Source organism: Protopterus annectens, chromosome 8.part0 (genome assembly GCF_019279795.1).
Source record: "Protopterus annectens isolate FY-2018-M chromosome 8.part0, PAN1.0, whole genome shotgun sequence".
Classification (NCBI taxonomy): domain Eukaryota; kingdom Metazoa; phylum Chordata; order Ceratodontiformes; family Protopteridae; genus Protopterus; species Protopterus annectens.
In genome coordinates, this window is record NC_056741.1 from 200,943,125 (window position 1) to 200,967,098 (window position 23,974).

The 23,974-nt window shown below is 37.1% G+C and overlaps 1 protein-coding gene across 1 annotated transcript in view; it reads right to left on the reverse strand.

Annotated features, from left to right (window-relative positions):
* Positions 1-23,974, reverse strand: part of LOC122808699 (alpha-2-macroglobulin-like protein 1) — a 1,234,219-nt gene that overhangs the window by 1,072,675 nt on the left and 137,570 nt on the right. The window contains exon 3 of the mRNA XM_044079685.1: positions 21,222-21,402. Within this exon, the coding sequence (XP_043935620.1) occupies positions 21,222-21,402 (181 nt within the window). The remainder of the gene's footprint in view (positions 1-21,221; positions 21,403-23,974) is intronic.

The following is a 23,974-nucleotide window of genomic DNA, read 5'->3' on the forward strand; positions in this document are numbered from 1 at the left end:
ATATTCAAACACAACTTGGGTCTATGGATGGGAAACAGACAAGATACCCCATGATTACTCGCTTTACTACTAATAGACAGAGGCAGTTGCTAAATGCTTTATCCCATGTATGTGTCCCCTCAAATTGTCTCTGGTTATTTTTATTAGGGATAATACATAATTATGATCCAGTTATTCATATTAGGAGTAATATATAATTATCTGCCATGGGATGGGTAAACCTAATCACCAACCAAATGGGATATGTTAACTTGATCACAAAAAGGAACCTGGCTAGACTTAAAATGATCCTCAAGGACAGCTAGCCTAGTAATTACCTGTGGACCTAAAAGCTGCAGCCCAGATGAATAATAAAATGCATTCTGGGTAAGGAAAGGAGTAACACAAAAAGCTCAGATATATAAAATTACTTGCCTTGTTCTGAACAGAATTTGTTAAATCCAACAGCAATAATAAGACATTAGATAGAAATGCACAGGATGGAAAAGCAGGCAATTAAAAACATGAACTCAGAGGAAGGGATAGCCTCAGAACATTATGTTAAAATGAAAATGTTTCATACTAGGCAGTGTGAATGGGGAAAGAACCGATGACTTGAAGTTATTCATTGAGAAGAAATATAAAGAGGTCCAAACAAAGTCAATGAGTAATGCATAAGGTGCAGGAGTAATATAAAATTTGGAAAATGCAGGTTTGGGGAGAATAATGTTTTCTTTCCAAAGGAAAAAAATAAGAGAATGAGAACACTCAACTGCGAGTTGTAGGAAGGGCATTAATTACATTGATATACTGTTTCTTCAAGATATAAAATGTTAACAGTAGTCAAGAACAAAAGTAATTTGGCAAAGATAAAGGTAAAAGCAAACTCTGAGCAGTACTTTTGGAAGTTGCTGGTGCTAGGAAATGATATATATTGTGCAAAATAAACAGCTTACAGCACATGGAAGGAATTTGTTTCTGATGCAGTTGGGTATTGATGAGCTCATGAAATTCTTAAAAAAACATTCATTTATTATCTACCTAATCAAATAACATATTGTTGCTATGGATACAATGACTATCCTTTCAGTCAGTGGACAAAAGCAAAGAAACTAATATTAGATCAGTAGAAACACTCTGTCAAAGGACAAGCATACAAATGCACACAGACACACACATGAAAACCCAGAGACATAACCACAGCCACAGAACGACACACCACCATGCACACACCATGTAAAGCTCTGGGTGATTTAGACACTAGGAATAAAATACATCCCTGCAGAGCTGTTCTGGAGCTTCAAGCAGTTTTGCATATCTCTCAACTGTACAGATTTTTACAGAAAGTCCAGATTTTTGCCTCATATTTTTAGTGTGTTCCTCCTAAACTCTGTACTTTTCTGGTAAATACCTGAGGACTGAAGTAATTAAATAATGACAAATATTTGAATTTAAGACTCCACCCTTCAGAAAATTCATTATAATGCAAAACGTATTATTCTATCAACTTTCTAAGTTTGTAAGAGCAATATTTAAAATCTGCCCCTGTTTGCCCCCACCCCCCCATCATTTTAGGCTTTGTCCAGTGCAAAACACTGCACCACTGTGTAATCCTCATAATATAATGTTATGTAGGATGTGCCTTACCATCCTTCTCTCTATTCCTAATTCAAAATCTCCTTTCCTCTCATTCCATTTTGTTCTTGTCCTTAACCTACATACTGATTTACTGTAATCAACCTTTTAATCTACGTTGCCTGCATAACTTAGTGGACACAAAAAATAAAAGATATGTGTATGTTTAAACCAGATGTAATAATTTTTGTTTATGATCTACTTTATCTTTATTTATTATATAGCTTACATGTCTATACTACTGTATCTAAAATATTCTCTTCCATTTATACTGTGCTGTACATTTGTATGTATTGTACTGTGTTTGTCTATTGACTCTAGTCAGTCTGAAAAAAGTTGCTTGAACTAGTTCACCAGTTCAAATAAAGCACAATAAATGCACACGTAAAAATGATATTATATTATATTATATTATATTAATGGTAGTGGTGCTGCAGTAGCGTTGTCGCCTCACAGTAAGATGTCCTGTTCGATTCTCAGCTAAAGCGTCTTCTGTGTGGAGACATGCGTGAATGGGTGTACCTTTGTTGAAGGTTGTGCGGCAGGGCTGGCAACTCAGTACGTAAAAATCTACTGCCAATCATTAACAGACCGAAGTTCCGCTGTGGCGACCCCTAACCAAGAACAACCAAAAGATACAACAACATTATATTATATTATATTATATTATATTATATTATATTATATTATATTATATTATAAAGACCATTTTGAATGCTAACAATATATAAAATATCAAGACTACAAATACACTATGCACACCAACAAAATCAAGCATCAAGTTAAAATACTGAAATTCTAAATATTGTGATGAATAGCAAATCCTGGTTCCTAGAAAAAGTTTTGGATTGACCACATTGTAAACTAATTAATTAATCTCAATTCGAGGGTCACAGAATACTTAAAGTAAGTACACAGCTATAATAAGTTCAGGAAAGCTTACTCCTCGGTAAAGATATTAAATACATATGTGTCCAGGTCAGGCAATAGGCACTTCTGCTCCATCTGTTGGGTTCATGGAGCCTTCTTAACTTTTTCGACATGCTCTAAGTCTTCTCTCATGTGATCTTGTTGGCCCGTTTATTTTTAATGAGTTTTATATTCCAGGTTGCTAGTTGCCCGCTCCTTCAGTAACAATCCAGACACTGGTATCTATATATTTTTTTTAAGTTATGGTTTCAATGTCAGTGTCATATTTCTAATATTAATGGCTTCTGTGTCAGTTACTCCTCTGACATTGGCACATTTGGAGACCATCCTTTTGACATTGATAGTTATCTAAGTGCTGATGTCATGTGCTGGATTCCTGTGATCAGTGTCAGAGTGATTTTTTTAGCAATGATGTCAGTGCTGTGACTCTGAGCAAGTCACTCAATGACTTAACCAGACATCACTCCCCCAAGGTCCATAAAGATCAGTGCTCTGCCCTAGAAAACAGATATAAATAAATAAATGACAAGCTACTTGACCATAAGGCATTCAGACTCATTGATGGTGGCATTAATGCAGTTTCCAATATTGATTCCAGGGTATTTCATTGTCCTGTTTCTTTTTTTTTTTTCTCGACACCATGTGGACTTGCACCTTTACCTACAAGTCAACCTGCCTTTAGACTCTTTTTCTTCAAGCCAGTTGTTACCCAGCATAGCAGAGGGAAAACAGTCCATCAGGATCCATGCAAACATATATTCTCCACCATGAAGGCCTTTTTTACCCTTTTTTTCTGAGTCCACTTCCTTGAAGATTCCCTAAAAAGCCTTGTATAAATCAAATCAACTTGTCTCTAGTTATATACATCTTTCTGGCATGTAAATGAAAAGACAAGTGCTTGCTCTCTTTCTTCCCTCCAGAGGACCTTGTGTTTGCTGAATATTTATAGTTAAAGTAGCAACAGTAGCGACTGGCTCAGTGGACCAGTATTTTGCAGGCAGAGGAAAGTCCAAAAGGTTTCTATGTCTTTTGAGCTATTAAAGAAGAAAAAGAATTAGGTATTATCTCCTTAGTGAGCCCCTTGAAAAATGTCTCCATGCCACCTTAAAAAAAAACACTTACAAAGCTGTCCCAGCCCTAAGAAATTTGACTTTATTTGCTAAACTCCTAGAAAGTTGCAGTTTAGGGTGAAACTGACAATCTAAATATCATTATTTTAGCAACAACTTACACCACGGAGCACAGGTATCCTTCTATCAGATAAGGATTTCACAGCACTTGACAACTTTGAGAAGTGGAATTATGCACCCACTACTTTTTGTCAATATCAAGGTGACATTCTTGGAATCCTCCTGTTCAGGTCCTGGTATTTTTGGCAAAGATGGTAAAAAAAAACAGTTTAATAGCAAGAAAGAAGGTAGAATCTTAAGAAAGACTGTGGGTGGTAAATTTCAGCTTCCTCATTACAACCTGTTTAGGACAAATAGGAATCAGTGATGTATGAGACTTTGACAAGGCACACAGTGATGCTTCAATTAGAAGCATCCCTGCACAGCTGATTTGGAACTTCAAGCCACTTTCCAGCAGCGACACTGGTAAAAGCGCAAATGTCTTCAGCAATCACCAGAACAAAATAAGCCATACATGAGCAGGCAGCAAAGCTCCCATGGCCTTGCCAGACTGTACAGCTCTGAAAGCAATCAGAGAAAATCTATCCCTCCTTCTGTCTGTTTTCCATTATCAATGATATGTAGAAAAGACAGTAATATCCAGAGTGTACAAGATCCCCTTCAAAGCCCAACCAACCCCTACATCTCTTCCCTTGTACAATATTCCACCATATAATAAAAATAGTGCAAGGAAGGAGGTTTCTAAGATCCGATTAAAAAGACCCATCCAAGACATCTCACCAGATCATAGAGGTTTTGAATATCATTCAAATAGGTTTAGGTTGATGCAGTGCTGCAGAAGTAGTGTTGTCACCTCACAGCAAGAGGTTCTCTGGTTTGATTCTCGGCTGGGGTGCCTTCTGTGCAGAGTCTGTATATCCTCCATGTGTTTATGTGGGTTTGCTCCAGTTTCCTTCATATGTTACAAAGACATGCTTCTGGAGCATTTTTCTCTGAGCATCCACTGAAAATTAGCTTTGTTCAAAGTTGGTCTTTCCTGGTAATCAAATGTTAAATAAAAATAAATAAATTCAATATACATTTCAGATCCCATAACCATAAATTACCTCAGGGCATTAGCAAACTTTATGGATGGTCATAGCACAGATTATCTTTCCCTATCTATCAGAAGGAAATTGGATGCTATCTTTGGGATTCTGGAATTCATATTTACATGCCAGAGTCACAAAAGAGTGTGGGAGATTTCTGAAATTTTGAGTAGGATGCTATCAGAATCAGTTCTGGAAACTTCCATTTAGTCTCTTCACAGAACTCATGGCGCCTATCAAACATATGCCTACAGAAGTAGCCCATCAATGGCTGCAGGCAGTGAAAAATGTATCTTAATTTGCATGCTCTGCTCCTATGCTGTTCTGGAACCAAAGTCTTCTTAAGACTCACAGTCTTGCTGTGCTGTATACTGCTGAAATCAAAGTAGAACACTGCATGACTCCATCTGTAGTCTGTTTAAAGCACCAAGCCTTTCAAATTGCACACTCATACAGAAATATATTTTGTAGCTATAAGCACAGTTACAGATAACTTATTTTATAACAAATGGCACATACTATTTCTGTCAGATTGTAGCATATATTTACAAAGTTTTCCTTCATTACAGATATGAATGATGACTTCTACAAAATACCTCTCTCTGTCCTTCTCTCACATAACTGAATTACTACAATTGCTATATAGAGTGCTAGTCATGCACATAGATGATGTTATTTCTTCTTGGTATCTTTTTTGGCCTTCTGTGGGAAGTCACATAATGTCTGTTTTCAGACTTTTCTAGTGTCCTTTTGTGATTTACTTGTAAGCACTTTTGCTGATGTGAGGATGCCATTAACAGAAATCTGAAAGGAAACATCTGTACAAGCTGTTCCTATTGGAAAAAACATCACGTATTGCTGAATTTATAAAAAAGGATGTCTGTTAATAGATATTTGTTCTGCAAACATGAGAAAATCATGTAATCCTTGTTTTGCAATTCTGATGCTGTGAACAGAAGCCTGTCTGTTATACATATAGCATGAATGCACATTTTACATTGCTAAACTCTATACATATATTCAAGCAAACTTTTTATTCTATGCTTTATCTTTCAGCATATTTACAACAGAATTAATTTCAGCCTTATATTCATAATATCCAACAATTCCCTCTGTTTTTAAACATACTCAAACATTTTATACTGATATGTATTTTTGATCACATTGTATAGAAAACACATTAAGAAACAAACCTTTAGTCTTTTTTATACAAGTCAAAATGCAATTTTACACAGTTAATACAATGATATTAAGCATTACTAAAAAAACTGAATGTATTTAACAATTTTTTCTTTTGCAGACCATTCTGTGAAAATATTTAATCAATAATGAGCTGTGTCTGCTTTCATTTTATTTTGTAACTTGATTAATTTATTCTTTTGCAATCACAGAATTTAATTTATGTCTTAGAACTGTTTCATTAACTCTTTGCAACTGTTGAATTAACTATAAAAGACAAGAATCATGTGCTACTGCAAGCATGTATACACTGCTGAAAATATACAGTTTCAATGTCATTTTAATCATAACATTGTGGTCATGTCTCTGAAATGCCCATTAACATCTTGGTAAAGTACTGAACTGGGCAAGATAATACTTGAGTATTTAAAAAATATGATTTATACACTAACGAATGATATGTACATGTTAGTCCATTAGCTGAATGAGTACAATATTTTAATATAATTTTCATCTAACTGGGGTAAAACCAGTGATATTACAACTTGACAAATTACTTTTGAACTTATTAGAATGTATCCTGTACAGTATGTATTTACACAGACTGTTTGCTATTCATGCATTTCAGTCTAGTAGGTACCCTGGACATGTTTTTTTTAAACATTTTTTTACACATATTCATTACTAGACATTAATTTCATTTGTACTGAATTTTTCCACATTTGTACATACAAAGACTATAAAGTACATTTAGTCTAACCTTACAAATTTAATAACATTAATATCAAGCAAAATTTTGGAAAATGTTTATGTCTCTTTAGAAATATTTAGTGGAATTGGCACCAAAGGGATGCATCCTGTTATTTTAAACTACATACTCAGCAATTAGAAACATTCATACTTTTTTATACCAACATTGTTTTGCCAAAAACATATTAAAAATAGTGACCATTCTTGTGCAATTTTTACATATCTTTACTCTCTCTTGTATAGCTGTAATAAAGCAATTTTAAATCATCTTGTATATAGCTTTGCAGTTTAACATGTTGCAAATACAATTGAATACTAAACAATATAATAAAAACCATTATGTTAGCTATTGACAACTTGTAAAATATCTTATCCTGTCAGGTTTAATCCAGTTTACCAGTATTTCTAATACACTAATACCTGCTTTTCCCTTCCCCCTAAAAGAGTATTGTCAAGAAGGAATGAAATATTTCTTCCTGTAGCTTTATTTTCGACCCTTGTGCAGTACTGCTTATACAGTCAGTGTAAAACTGAGAAAGTGCCCCTCCCCTGTAGTATTGCACTATTGTTTATTTGCTTTAGAATGTACAGCCGCCCAATAATTTGGCCACACATCTGCTCCACTAGGCTACCAAACTATAGACCCCTGTCTGATTTGATAATTGTTATAAAGCTTTTACTGTTTATTACCACTAGTAGGTATGTATACCCTCCTGCACAATTGATTTGAATTGTATGTATACTATAGCCCAATGCTGGCTGTACTTGATGCAACTGAGTTTTTTTTTTTTTTTCTTTTAACATTTACTTGCAGCAGATTATCAGTGACCTCTATGCACAATTGTGACATTTTATTACAATCACTAAATAGTGTTGCATGTAAACATTTTAACAATTATGTCTTAATAACAATAATGTTTTAGAAAAACTCAAGCTACTTGTCTGGAAATCAGTCTTGTTGTTTATCTTATCTTTCCAACATTTCCTGTAACTATTCATTTAGTCTAGGAACTCACATTTCAGTTAACCCTTTTAGCATTTTTCCTTTAATTTAATTGTGATTTGCATAACTATGCATTTATACTACATAAATAGACATTATATTATAATTAGCTTACATGGATTTCAGTATTTATTTATTTATTTATTTAACTGCCCTGCTATTCATTTTACAAAAACTGTTTGACTAATACCATCTGTGATTTTTATTTATTTATTTATTTATTTTTAATTCAGAACTTTAACTGTTTGGTGTGGTGTTACTATACAATTATAAAAAATTGTAAAAAACAAATAGATATTAGCTTAATTAACACGTGTAAATTTACATGATTTATACTTGCTGTTGTCTGCCTTTTGCTTTTGTGCAGTGTAAACAAATGTACTCTAGATGAAAAGAACATACATGCATGTCTGTCTTGTATCTTTATATCTTTATACAAGCATGTCAGTCTTGTGACTTGAAATCTTTGCTGTTATTAACTATTTTTATTTAATTTTTATGCACTAAAACTGTTGTGTACCTTTCAACTATGCTATTAGAATAGCATCTATATGCTCTACTTTACTGTAGTACTGATAAATGTCTTGCTTTAACTGAATGGACGTTTTAAACATTTGAGAATGATTTGTCCAGACATCAGATCTTAGCATGCATGCTTAACCATTTTCAAAACACAAACATATTATAAAATATATTTATTTTGCACAGATTAGCTATGTATGCAGGAAATTCCCAATCTCTGTCAGTTCAGCTAATGTATTTCCTTTATCCTGCAACTGCTGTTGAAGAATTTCCTGTAATGTTGCATGGTCTTTCTGACATTCTTTAGTAAGCTGTTCTGCTGAATTTGAAACTCCTATGTACTTTTGAAAAGATGTATGTATAATTTGTCTAAGCTTCCCAAACTCATTGTGTCTGTCTTTTAGAAGTTTATTACATTTTTTGTAACAATATGTACTAGAGGTTCTATCAGTAACTGATTTGACTGTTGTTGCAATTCTGAAATAATCCTTTTACATCTGGTGACAGAACATAACTGTCTAACATCTGAATATAATGTCAACATATTAGTGGCATGCACTGTATTTTTATGACATTGTACACACAATAAACATTTTTTTATACCACACATGATTTTGTTTCAGATACCAGTCAAATATTGTAATCCATTTGCATAATGCTTTACATGTTCTTTTCTACAGACGCTTTGTAGACGACCTTTTCTTTTTATGGGGAGGTTCCATTGAAGAGTTACAGAGGTTTGTGCAACAGATTAATGCTTCTACTACATACCTCAAGTTTAGCCATGTGGCATCTGCTACTAAGATATAATTTCTGGATGTCTTTGTTGAGAAATTATCTAGTGGATTAATTAACACAGGGGTCTTCAGGAAACCTTGCCACATGAACACCTTATTACATCGTCACATCATGCACCCACAATATGTTTTCAATAACATTGTTAGGGGACAAGCCACCAGAGTATCCAGGTATAATCCTAGCACTATTGGCTTTGAAAGAGATCTTGCAGATCTTAACCAAAGGCTGAAACAGCGAGGCTATGAGATGAATGATATCTCTAAAGGTACGGAGGATATTCGTGATTTGAGATTAGGCACTGCAGCTCCATATTTTTCTGACAGAACGACTATGGTTAACCAGACAGACCAAGATACCAACTCAGGCAATTCAGCACCTAGTACAGCAGCTTTCTCTGTATTTTATACAAGTGATGTTGGAAATATTAAGGATGTAGTGAAGGCTCATTGGAATGTATTGATGGTTGATTCACAAATTAAGGAGATCTTAGGTGACACTCCATGTTTTAGATATAGGAATAAGAAAAATCTTAAAAGATTATTATGTGACAAAGGTTCCATGAACCCACGCTCTTCAATTCAATCCCATGGTACACATAGCTGTGGTGGTTGTAATTTTTGCCCCTTTATTGACTCTAGTACTATTTTCACACATCCTGTGAGTTTACATAAATATTTTCTTAAAATGAGTGGTAACTGTATGACTAACAATGTGATTTACATTGCCACCTGCAGGATATGTCGCTCCTTCTATATAGGAAAGACTAACAGATGTTTGAAGGACCGCATACGAGAACATCTATATAGTATTAGGATGGCACATAAAAGTAATGCATTGGCTAGACATGTCCTTGAGCTTGGCACTAGTCACACTTTTACCTTCAGGATTGTAGAACAAGTCAGTGTCAACATCAGAGGAGGAGATATTAGGACACACACTGAAAGTAGAGAGAGTATTTGGATTATGAAGTTAAGGTCTGACATTCCACCAGGGCTAAATGCTAAGTTATCAGTTAAACCCTTCCTGAAAATGAGAAGGTTGAAGGTCTACTGATTTGTTTTCTACCATCAATTTATTTATTTTCTTTATATATTTTTTATACATTTTGTTCATGTTTTTAAATATTTCATGGCTATACAACTAATACAGCTTATATATATGATTTGTGCTTTATATTTTCATATTTGCATTATATAGCATATATTTTTCTCAGTGTCTGATGTTCTAAGATGTTCTTGATTGAGCACTAATTTATTGATTTTTAATTGAGAGTATTCCCGCCCAGCAGAATATTTAATCTTGCTGTTATTAGCGTTGAGCATGAGTCTGAAGAAGCCATACAGGTGAAAGTGCTAACTCGTTACAATAAAGCTGTTTTATTCGTCTATCAGTGGATTGTGGAAGTGTTTTACATACCAGTGGAGCTGAAGGTTTTTTACCTTGGATATATTTTAATTTGACTTTTTCTGCCGTGTTCACCTTCTCCTTACATTATTTATCCTTTACATTTACTATTGGTCGTTGTGGAGAAGTGGTTTACTCTGCGTCTGAATTTATCCGTTTATATTATAAAATATATTTATTTTGCACAGATTAGCTATGTATGCAGGAAATTCCCAGTCTCTGTCAGTTCAGCTAATGTATTTCCTTTATCCTGCAACTGCTGTTGAAGAATTTCCTGTAATGTTGCATGGTCTTTCTGACATTCTTTAGTAAGCTGTTCTGCTGAATTTGAAACTCCTATGTACTTTTGAAAAGATGTATGTATAATTTGTCTAAGCTTCCCAAACTCATTGTGTCTGTCTTTTAGAAGTTTATTACATTTTTTGTAACAAAATGTACTAGAGGTTCTATCAGTAACTGATTTGACTGTTGTTGCAATTATGAAATAATCCTTTTACATCTGGTGACAGAACATAACTGTTTAACATCTGAATATAATGTCAACATATTAGTGGCATGCACTGTATTTTTATGACATTGTACACACAATAAACATTTTTTTATACCACACATGATTTTGTTTTGGATACCAGTCAAATATTGTAATCCATTTGCATAATGCCTTACTATCAACTTGCAATCCATTTGCATAATGCCTTACTATTAACTTGCCCTAATAAGGTTTTACATTTGCTAATATGCAGTATATACATTTCATTCTGTTATTATTATCATTATTATTATTACCTTTATGGCATTCATACTGTATGTAACACAGACTAATTTTCTTACCAGTCAACAGAGAGGCAGATGGCCAAGCTGCTTTACTGTAGATGGTTGAATAGTCTCTGTAGTCACTTGTGAAGTTGGTACAGCAAAACTGGCAGTTTCAGTCTTACAACTTTGTCTTGTACCTTTTCTGGAGGCTTTATGGAACTGCTCCACCTTCCTGCATTGCAGTGTCTCTAGATTTAGACGTCTAATGAACTATATTGCTACAAACTGTAGAAAACTGTAGAAAACTGTAGAAAACTGTAGAAATCTGAAGTACTTCACATAAACGTTAGTTACTCTGCTTTTACAGGAGTGACCTTATACAAGGCATTATCCACTCACTCCCCCTGTTTTTGGATACAGGCTAGGAACATTGTCAAAGGGTCACCATTGAAAAAGTATCTTAATTTGCATGCTCTGCTCCTATGCTGTTCTGGAACCAAAGTCTTCTTAAGACACACAGTCTTGCTGTGTTGTTTATTGCTGAAATCAAAGTAGAACTTTGCATGACTCCATCTGTAGTCTGTTTAAAGCACCAAGCCTTTCAAATTGCACACTGATAAATAAATATATTTTGCAGCTATAAGCACAGTTACAGATAACTTATTTTATAACAAATGACCCATACTATTTCAGTCAGATTGTAGCATATATTTACAAAGTTTTCCTTCATTACAGATATGAATGATGACTTCTACAAAATACCCCTCTCTGTCCTTCTCTCACATAACTGAATTACTACAATTGCTATATAGAGTGCTAGTCATGCACATAGATGATGTTATTTCCTTTTGGTATCTTTTTTTGGCCCTCTGTGGGAAGTCACATAATGTCTGTTTTTAGACTTTTCTATTGTCCTTTTGTGATTTACTTAGAGCACTTTTGCTGATGTGAGGGTGCCATTAACAGAAATCTGAAAGGAAACATCTGTACAAGCTGTTCCTATTGGAAAAATATCACGTATTGCTGAATTTATAAAAAAGGATGTCTGTTAATAGGTATTTGTTCTGCAAACATGAGAAAATCATGTAATCCTTGCTTTCCAATTCTGATGCTGTGAACAGAAGCCTGTCTGTTATACATATAGTATGAATGCACATTTTACATTGCTAAACTCTATACATATATTCAAGCAAACTTTTTATTCTATGCTTTATCTTTCAGCATATTTACAACAGAATTAATTTCAACCTTATATTCATAATATCCAACAGGCAGGAAGATTTTTCCATGTCTGGCTAACTGGCTTCTACTTATTCCATGGGTCCATGCACACTCTGCTGCCAGGAAGTTTCTGACTTTTGTCTCCTGCAAGGTGGTCACCATACATTCCCAGGCATATATGCTACAAGAACAAGACATTCTCTGTATGCATAGTTTTCTACGACTTTAACTTCTAATTCTGCTTTGGCTCATCAGTACCTGAAAGTCTTGAGCCTCATAACTGTGGCCAACCAAATGATCTATATGCTAGGATTCACGTGAGGCACTGCAGTGGATAGTCAGGAAACAATGATAGCTGACTGCCTGCTGCAGGTAGAAATGTTCTCAAAATCAACACTGAATGTGCCATCAAATCCAGATATCCAAAACATATAAACAGCACCTTTAGTGGTAGATGGTGCCAAATAAGCTCTCTCCTGGAAGCCCCTTGCATTTACCCATCCTATAAGAGTCAGTTATTATAGACATTAATCCTATACTGTGGGGAGGACCATAGTGGACAGATGTACAAGGGTTTGCTACATATTTTTTAACAAACCTTCATTTTAATGTCCTTAGAATGAGGGCATTTCTTAAGACACTGTTAGTAGTTTAGAATTCCTTTTCAATGAGAATGACTGACATCCACTCTGATGGCATGCAAGTGATTTGGTACACCAACAACCAGGGGTGTTGCAATTCCTTCCATCCTACTAAGAAACCATGAGAATTTGTGACCGGACTATCTGTAAATTAAAAGTGTGTGGACTATCTGTAAATTATAGGTATCACATTTACTGTCTAAATGTATTTATTATCAGTTACCTCAATGATCATATGATTGTTTAGCAAAGGCAGCACAGTTTTTCAAAGACAACCCCATGAAATACTACTGCTTTACAATTAGAATGAGTTACTGCCATTTAATACTCTACTTGTAGTTATCTGCATCTCGGAAACATTTTGCAGTTTTGCCACAGGGGAAATCCTCATTGTGACCTATCTGCATCTCACACCAAATGCCAGTGCAACAACTATTTGCCCGATTTCATGCCCTGGGACTGTAACTAAAGGATGCATTTGGCTTCAAAAGGCCTTCTGAACTTCTTTATGATTTATCCGATTTTCTTTGATGATGGGGTTCATCCAGGATCCCAGTCCATCATACAGTCCTTTTCTTGTCTTTGCATACTTGATTCTCTTTGTCCATGGCTTATTCCAAATGAAACATCAGTTGGGTAAAGATATTCACTCCCTCAGGTTCAGTGCTTGTTTTTTCTAGATCAGCAGTTGCTAATAACTCAGCCTTTACACTACATGTAGCTGAGACCATTTCACTTTCCCAAAAGCCAAATTCTCAAAACGTGGAAACAGACAAGTGGGCTTATTTGTCCTTGTGAGTAGCAGATAAAGGAAAAGATCACTTTTCAGCTCCCCTTCAAGATTTCCATTCTTAGATTATTGATGTTGGAATCATCTGTGCTTCAGTTAATAACCACTTCCATTTGGCTTTGCGCAACTGCATTTGGAGCAGGCGGTCTATAGTTTCGTTCTTATGTTCTCCTTTGGATGTTTAACTGCTTTTTAGCAAAATACATTAAAGATTCAGTGAGACATTTGGTACTGTAGCACATTCTGAAGCAGATGGACAGTACCAAGCAGCCTAGAAAAGTTTTATCAGACAACCATTCCTAATGAGTATGGCACTAATCCTTGTGTTACAGTGAATGGCTCCACCTCTCACAGATCTGTAGTTTTGTTACATGTGTGACACCCATGCACTGGCCCAGTAATCAAGGAGCTAAAATCCTCACCACTAACTCCAGTGAGGGGCGTCCACATTGGGAAGATAACAAGTATACAAACAGTAAAGTACAATTTCCTTTAAGAGCACACAGAGATCACAGTCAGTCTGGGTCTGGTTTCTCCCTTTCTATTCAGATCCCCAATAAGACTCCCCACTGGTACAGTAATAGGGTTCAGATCTCATCCGAGTGGTCAAGGCAAAACCTCCAGCAGCCTCTCTGTCCAACCAGTGTTTCATGTCCCTGCCCAAGTAGCTAACACACACCAACTTTGAGATATGATTTATATACAAATGCACAGATACTCCTGGAGAAGGCTGGCACAGGTTCACTAGCTATGCCCCCTTCTGCCAGACTAAAAGCTAGAACTCACTGCTACCAACCACTACTTATCAGCTACTAATATGGCCCTTCGCAAAGGGTGTCCAATTCTACTGTGCAATGTTACTATTATCCAAATGGTAAGTGTGATGAACAGCAAGGCTATTGGAGTGGCTTGCACAGTATCACCAAATATGTGCAAGTACTCTGAGAGCTTAAATATCTCTACACAAAACAGCCACAGTTAAAAGGTTAAAAATATTTAATAATAAATAATAAAAACACAAAACAATACTCATTAATTCAACACAGTGACAATAGAGAGTTCAGAAATCACAGTAAATACTTAAAAACAACTTTGTAGAATAGTCTCACATAAATATAGAAAACACCTACACTAATCTGGCTATATTCCTATCTATCCCTAAGAGATAAAGTAAATCCTACTTACAAGGCAAAGTGCTGGTGAGTTGTTGTCAGCTTCAGAACAAAATACAAAATGCACTTCTTTCTGAGATAGTCCTTAAATTGATAATACACATTACTGCTGAGTCATTTCAGATTACATCATTCTTGTCACTTCTGATTTAGTTCCCAGGCTAACAGAATGCAAAATGTAACATTTCTTTGTGATCTGCAGCTGTCATTCACAGCAATAAAAGGCACTTTACATGTGAAACCTAGTAATTATCTCTCTCTTAAGACAATAGAAAGAATTTCCAGCCACAGACATCCTGTCTGCTAGCTTGAGATCACATACAGTCATAAAATTCTTTACTTATCAGCATTTTTCCAGCAGGGTGCACTGTGGTTAGAATTTTGAAGCTCAGCACACAACACAGTTTTCTTTCATTTGTCAATCAAGCCTGTGAATCATATTAATATTTACAAGGACATAGAATAATTTACAAAATTCTATCTATTTTGGCTGGCAGCCTCTCAGTTTATCACATTTCTTCCCACCTGAGAACTCAAGGTAGTTTTTCCAAGTGTCCCTTGAGAAATGTTGCTTGAGAGGGTTGAGTCTATCTGGCTATACCTTTCCCCATTCCTTGTCTTGAAAGCCCGTCTGCGATGGCAATGCTAATCCCACTGTGGTGCTCCACTGACATATCATATGCTTGCAACCCTAGGCTCCACCTTAGTAACTTGGCATTTTGTTGGATGGCTAGATGTAACCATGTTAGGGGATTATGATCTGTAACTACAGTCAATTTCCTTCCATACAGATAAGGCTAAAGTTTCTGAAGTGCCCACACTATAACTAGACATTCCTTTTCTACAGCTGCATAGCATTCCTCCCTGGGTTGAACCTTATGACTGAGATAAACCACTGGGTGCTCTTCTCCCTGAGAAGAAATCTGGCTAAGTACAGCCCCCACCCCATGGTTCGAAGCATCCACGTGCACAACAGTTTTTTTGCTGTAACCTGGACTGGCTAACACAGATGGTCCTCCCAAAGCTTACTTAAGCCTCTGGAATGCCTGCTCACATGCTGTGGTCACACAGCCTCATCTGGCCTGTTTTTCCTTGTCAGATCTGTGAGGGGGCAGCTGTGGTATTATAACTGGGGACAAACTTTCTGTAGTACCCTGCTGTCCTTATGAATGCCCTCACCTACTTTTTGGTAACAGGTGTAGGCCATGCCTGAATGGCTTCCACTTTGGCAGGTTCTGGCCTGATCTTATCACTCTGCACTCTATGTCTCAGGTAGGAGACCTCTGCCATACCCACCTGACATTTGCTGGGCTTAATAGTCAACCTTGCCCTCTGTAGTCTGCCCAGCACCTCCTTGACATGCTGAAGGTGCTCCTGCCAGGAATGGCTGTAGATGGCAATATCATCTAGGTAAGAAAGGGCAAAATCTGCTGCACCTGATGGGATATGATCTACCAGCCACTGGAAAGTTGCTGGGGAATTTTTCATCCCAAAGGGCATCTTTGTGAACTCATACAAGAAAAAAGGAGTCACAAAGGCTGAGCTCTCTCTAGCACTGGGAGTCAAGACTACTTGCCATTAACCCTTGGTAAGAGCAAAGGTGGTAAGATATTTAGCCCACCCAGCTGCTCTAGGGCTTCATCCTAGGCATGGGGTAGGCATCTAACTCTATGAGAAGCTGCCAGCCCAGCTAGATAGAATTTTGTAAATGATTCTATGGTGTTGTAACTATTAATAAGATCCACAGGCTTGTTTGACAAATGTAAGAGAACTGTGTTATGTGCTGAGCTTCATAAATGTAACCACAGTGTACCCTGCTGGAAGAAAGCTGATAAGTAAAGAATTTTATGACTGTGTGTGATCTCAAGCTAGGATACAGGATGTCTGCAGCTGGAAATTCTTTCTATTGTCTTAAGACAGAGATAATTACTAGGTTTCACATGTAAAGTGCCTTTTATTGCTGTGACTTCCTGGCAGCTGCAGATCACAAATAAATGTTACATTTTGAGTTCAGTTAGCCTGGGAAATAAATCAGTAGTGACAAGAATGATGTAATCTGAAATCACTCAGCAGTAATGTGTATTATCAATTTAAGGATGAAAGTGTGTATAAATATGTTGCTGAACTAAGCACTTATTTTCATAGATGGGTGAGTGGATGTCAGTTCACTGCTTTTGAAGGGCTGGCAGATGTTTTGGTGAGGGAACAAGCCCTTAGCACTTCGCCTGAGTGAGAACATGAGGATCTGGTTAACTGATAAACAATGCTCCACTGTAGATGAGTTGGGGAAGAAAGGAGACCTATACCTAACAAGCAGGCCATCCCTGCACAGGAAAGGGACACCCAGTGCTGTTCATGGGTCTAAGGGAACCAATGGTGGGCAGCCCAGACTGCCCCAACAGAATCTGAAGTAGCAGTGGATCCCAATAGTCCAAGTACACATCCAGGATCTAGGGTTAAATGTTTTGAATGCAACCGGTGGGGCCATGTAGCATATAGATGTCCATAGAGGCAAGGTGGGGAACAAAAGGTGAGGGAGCCAGTAAGTGAGAATGACAAAATGCCAACAGTAGGTTGTGGTCAAGACAATAAGGGTGCCAAACTACCACAAGAGGTTATATTCTATCTTAGTGAATAGCAAAGAGACCAATGCTAAGAGAGACATAGCCTCTGACATAACCATTGTGAAGCCTGCAATGGTCCCAGAGGAGCACTATCTGCCTGGGCAGTCTACTCTAGTCAGAGCTTTAAGAGTGACCCCATTCCAAATACCTTTGGCTAGGGTTCACCTTGACTGGGATGGTGGAAAAGGAAGCCAGCAAGTAGGTGTGTTTGAGGATATCTCTGGAGATGTCCTGATAGGGAATGATTTTGATAATGCGGTACCATGTGTTCATGCTTTTACATGCAGTCAAGCTTGGAGACAAGCATGTGGGTCTGGTAGCCTGTGCAAGACCCAGACAGACCACACACATGAAGCAGGACTGGTGAAGTGGTTACTTCAGGGAGGGAGATACCCTGTAGCAATGAGACTGAAGGTAAGCCACAGCTGCTTGTGGGTACTGATACTCCCTTGGACAGAGTGACTGTAAGGGCAGAGGTGAGTAGTAGTATCCAAGCTTACAGTGAGGAACCACTGTCAGAAGATGCCAGACATCTTGTGGAAGGGGAGCTGGGAAGGGTTACTATGAGAGAGTTGAGACAGGCTCAGCTCTCAGACCCTACATTACAAGGTCTGAGGCAGGTAGCTAGTGAGGCACCAGATTCTCAAGGGAAGGGGGAATCAGTATACTGGGACAAACGGTTACTGTTTAGAGAGTGGACCCCTGAGGGAGGGCTAGAGGGTGAGAGAATACAGCAGTTGGTAGTGCCTAGAGCCTACCATCTGACACTTCTAGACATAGCCCATGATATTCCCTTTGCAGGTCATATGGGCATTAAAACATACAAAGAGACATATTATGCAGAACTTTTATTGGCCTGGGTACTGCAGGAACCGTAAGCAGTGGCAAAAGGTACGTAAGACAGGAGACAAGGTGAAAGCTCCTTTGATGACTTTTTCTGTGATTGAGCAGCCATTTCAGAGGGTAGCTATGGATATTGTGGGGCCTCTGAGTACCCCAAGTTCCACTGGGAAAAAGTATATCTTAGTGGTAGTAGATTATGCTGAAGATATCCTGAGGCAGTGGCTGTGTCCTCCATTGAGGCAGAAAGCATGGCAATTGCTTTGTTAAAGATTTTCAGCAGGGTAGGTTTAGCAAAAGAAATACTGACTCACAGAGGTGCCAATTTCATGTCAGACCTGCTGGTTTGTCTGTGGAAGTACCATGGGGTGAAGCACCTAAAGACCACCCCCTACCATCCCCTGACTAATGGTCTTGTTGAGAGGTTAAACTCTACACTCACGTCCATGCTATGGGCATTTACAGACCATTTTAAGAAGGATTGGGACAAATATTTGCCCCATCTGTTGTTTGCTTAGAGAGAGGTTCCACAGGAATCCACAAGTTTTTCACCCTTTGAGTTGCTGTATGGGCATAGGGTGAATCTCACAAGGAGTCTGTTGTAGCATATGTCCTAAACCTCAGGACAAGGCTCAGGGAACTCATGGGCTTGGTCCAGGAGAACCTGGCAGAAGCCCAACAACAGAAAAAGGTCTGGTATGACAGGAATGCTCGAGCTAGAGAGTATGCTGTAGGGAAGCAGATAATGGTTCTCTTTCCTGTCAGACACAACAAGCTGCAGGCAGCATGGAAGGGACCCTACAAGGTGGTAAGGAAGATCAGTGATGTTAACTACCTGGTAGAACTGCTAGGCAGGAGGCAGGGGCACAAATTGCACCATGTTAACATGATGAAACCTATCAATGATAGGGAGGCCCTTGTGCTGAGTATTTGCAGTGGATTGCAGTAGGGGTCTGAGAGAGATCTGGTGATGTTCTCCTTAGTGAGGCTCGGACTGACACCTCAGTGGAAGGGGTAGCAATGTCCCAGCAGCTATCTCCTACTCAGGTTCAAGAAATCTGAGCAGTGTTATAGGAGTTTGGGGACATATTCACTGGGAAACCTTGGTGCACCCACTTGGTGCAGCACCAGGTGGATACAGGACCCCAAAGGCCTATTAGGCAGGCCCCTTATAGGGTGCCGGAGAGAATTAAACAGTCTCTGAGGGAGAGGATACAGGAAATGTTAGAACTAGGGGTAATTCAGGAGTCCAGCAGTCCCTGGGCCTCCCCAGTGGTTCTGGTACCAAAAAAGGATGGCACCACCAGGTTCTGTGTGGACTACAGGAAATTAAATAGTCACAACATGCATAACTTTTGTATCTGTCTAGCTGAATAATTAGTTTATATCAGATTTCTAACATGCAGTCTGCAGTAATCAGCATTAGTAAGCTATCAAGCTTGACTGACAATGATCAAAATGATAACAAATCAAAACTTCTATTTATACTATCAATGCTGTTATTTCCTGTTCATTCTTTTAATCTTTGTCTCATCCATTTATTCCTTTTCCTCCTTTTTCACATCCAAGAAACATATGTCATGAGCATGCTGTGCTTACTTTGAAGCATCTTTCTATTTGATTTTTGCATTTACTCCATTTGAATTCGTATGTGTAAATGGCCTTCACTTTGCAAGAAAGATTTCATTTCAGGCTGACTGTGTGATTCTTTTGCCATTGCAATTCTTGATTTGGCATCTAATCTTTTGCACATTTTCTTTTTTTTTTAATTCAACATATTTATTAAAGTCATTGACAAATATAGTCACTATTTTATTTTGCAATGGGTTGAGTCAACTTGACTAGCCTAACCTGTTTAATTTGAAAGCCTCTATTGCTGCCCATTTGTGTCATCCGCAAGATGTGCACCAGAATTAAATAATTTTTATCAGTTTTATATATGGGACTGTTATTAAGGATTTAGGAAAATATATCAAGCTGGAAACATCTGGAAAACAAAACATAAAAATTAAGCATTAAATTTCAACAACCCTATGAGTCTATCCATATGGCTGCTAAACCTTGGAGCTAAGAGTATACTTCATTACCGCTAAAGTTCAATAACTTCAAAGTTACCACTGCTGCAATGATTAATATTAGGAAACACAACATGTTGTCAACAGCCTACTGACACACGATGAAAGCACTGTTGAACAAACAGGATGATTCATCACTTTATTAAACTATACTTTCCTGCACATTTCCTCAATGTCCTTGTGCTAAGCTGCTTGCATTTACTCTTGTAATCCTTTTTATTTCACATCTTCTCACATGTTCCTGTTGCATCCTTTTCCTCCCCTAACTAGAAATTCTCTTATTTTCATTTATCTCCTCTGATAAACATTTGATAACCAAATTATCCTCAGACCCAGTAATAGTTTATCTTAATCCATGTTCCTTAAATAATATACTATTTACTTTCTAAAACTCAAATCTCCAGTAATATCTATTTGTAGACATAAGATATGCAAAACTAAAACAAAATAAATCAGCATTCACCAAATGTGTTTTCTTTTTAATCTCTTCAGATTTACTAAGACTTTTTCAGTGTAAAATAAATTGGATGACATGAATGTACTTAATGTGAATTGAAGTAACTAAACACTAGATATTTTGTTAAGTATTTAGATGTTTTATTGCATTTTCTATCAGTGGTTAATGATAGCTCTGGCTAAACAACTGAGGTGTTTGGAAATATTATTGCTGTATCTATGGAATACCTTTCTCTCCTTGTTTGTAGATTGGTTTGTCAGTCTGGATAATTGTTGCTGATGCTGGCATAGTGATATAAAACGTATTACCCTGGGTAAACATTACACTGTTATCACTTCTTGTTGCTGTTACAGTTAGGATGGCAACAGTTCCTTTTTCATAGGAGTAGGTGGGATAAACCACTGGAACCTGAAACAGATAAGAAGAAAAAGAAAATGTATTTAAGTTATATTTTTTCTTATTGTGTTTCGTGTTAACAGACATGCATGTGGGCATCATCTACTCATATCTCTCACACCTTATCACAAAAAATCTGGACAAAGCCAAACATAATTGGGGGACAAAGCCCCCAATATAGGAACACATTTTAAATATTGCTATTGTAAACTTAGAACACTTACAAAGACCAAGTTGGCCATTAGCCTAGAATAAACCTATGCACCTATAAAACTATATACATGAATATATAATGAAGGAAACACAAAACATTGAAATAAAACTCATTGGCAATAATTATTAATTGCCAAGGTCATCTAAAAAAGTAATTGTAAATGTAAACCAACAGCTTAATTTGGAATTACCAAATGTAAAACAAAAAACAACTTTTACATTGGGAGAGGATTTCTATCACACCACTGACATGGGAGTTCTACCCCAGTACCCCTAGAAATTAAAAATATTAATTCCAGAGGTGCAAAAACTTGTAGAATGGGGAAAATCCCCCAAATTATGAAGAGTCAATCTGATGACAAACTGTACCACTTACTAAGAACATCCGTAGATATATATCTCAGGAAAATCAGACAGCAGAAACGCCTTCACAGAAGAAGCCAATAATTTATAACTGAAACATGGCTTAAACCCCAAAATCTAGAAAAAGAGATTCTCCCCCCTGGTTACAATATTCTTTGCCAAAACTGCTTAAAGAAAAAAAGTGGTGGTGTCACCATAATTTACTCAAACAACTTCACCGCTCCCATTCTAAGCAACCAATTCCCTCTTTTACCCCTGCTGAAATACTAGCAGCAAACCTTAAGTTCAACAACTATATCACCATTACAGTAATATCCATAAATATTCCACCAGGGACAATATTGGAAAATATGAAACCATCCTTCTTGGGGATGTAAACATTAAATGGCTGCACCTAAAAACCCTGACTCTCCACAACATATAAATCTTTACTGATTTACACAAATTATTACTAAACCTACCCATACAAATAACTCTCACTCCTCTAGCTCTCTGATAGATTGGATACTTGTTTCTAAACCCAATAAATACCATAATCCAGAAACACTACCAGACTCCCTGAGTGATTATTCACCTATAAAAGTCTTCCGATATGCTAGCCATCTATCAAAACCACACCAGCTCATCACCTGCCACAAACTTTCTAACTTTAACTATGACACATTTAGAACCCTTCGCTCTAAAGTTAACTGGAATTTCCTTACACATTCTATAAAATGATGCTGTAAATGCCTTCAGCTCAACATTTCTTGACATTTTAATCTCTCTAGCTCTACCCAGAAAAGTTTGGATAAAAGCAGACATTTCACCCTGGTCGTCCAAAACCACCCGCACCCTTGTGAAAGCCAGAGATAGGACTTGGAAGATATGGGCATAATCCAAACTTCCAGCTGACTTGCATAAGTACAAAGAACTGAGAAATGAAGCAAAAAAATGTATCAACATTGACAAAAAAGAATTATATTATAATCCCCGAAAACAATAACATCTGATCCAAAAAAAATTTGCAGTGCTATAAATGAAATATTACATCCTGGTAACACAACTTCACCAAATCCATGTCCTGACATGTCACCCAAAGAGACTGCCAACGCCTTCAACACATATTTCACCGAGTCAACTTCCAAACTACTTAAAAATAAAAATGAAACGCTGTGTCAGTAAGATTTATTAGCTCCAAAGCCAGTAGTAAGCGCTTTCGTCTCTTCTCTTAGAGAATTCTTCAGACTATGGCTTTGCAAAAAAAAAACATAGATTTAAATACTTGAATGGCTCATGCATCAATTAACATTTAAAAACACAGTGTCATAAAACATTTATAGTATAAAACTGTACCTAATACCAATCATTTAAAACTATATAAAGCTAACAGTATCAATGTTTCAGCCCCTTCCTTTTTAAATACATTATAAATTCCTCCCTATTATTTAATCCTGGAGGGAAACAAGCATTTAATCTTACTTGGCAACAATATTCCAACCAACCCAATTCTTCCTCAACATTTACTATAGTAACATTCCAAACTACTTAACCCCAACCCCTCTAACAACAGCAGTTCCAAACTCCCTGTACCTCTCAACAACTAACTCAAGAAAACTCCTTCTCTTTCAACCTGTTTCCACAAACTACATCAAAACTCTACTCTCAAAACTCAAACCTTGTTCTGTATCCACAGACAATATCCTTTCATATTTTCTCCAGATTGCAGCACACTCTATTGCTATGCCTGTATCTGTCCTTATAAATTGCTCCCTCTCTGAGTCCAAAGTACCATCTATCTGGAAACAGTTCTGTACTCTTCCTATTCATAAAGGAGGTAACTCCAATTAAATCATTAATTTCAGACCTATCAATGTGGTGCGGTAGTCACAGACCATAGGGTTAGGGCCCTACTAGCTATCTATTATCCATTACCCAAGCCCTAACTTTTCTTTCGCTCTAGTGACTGTCACGAAAGTGCACTTTCCCGTTAGTGGGACACTAGTATCATATTTCGAAATAGTGTAAT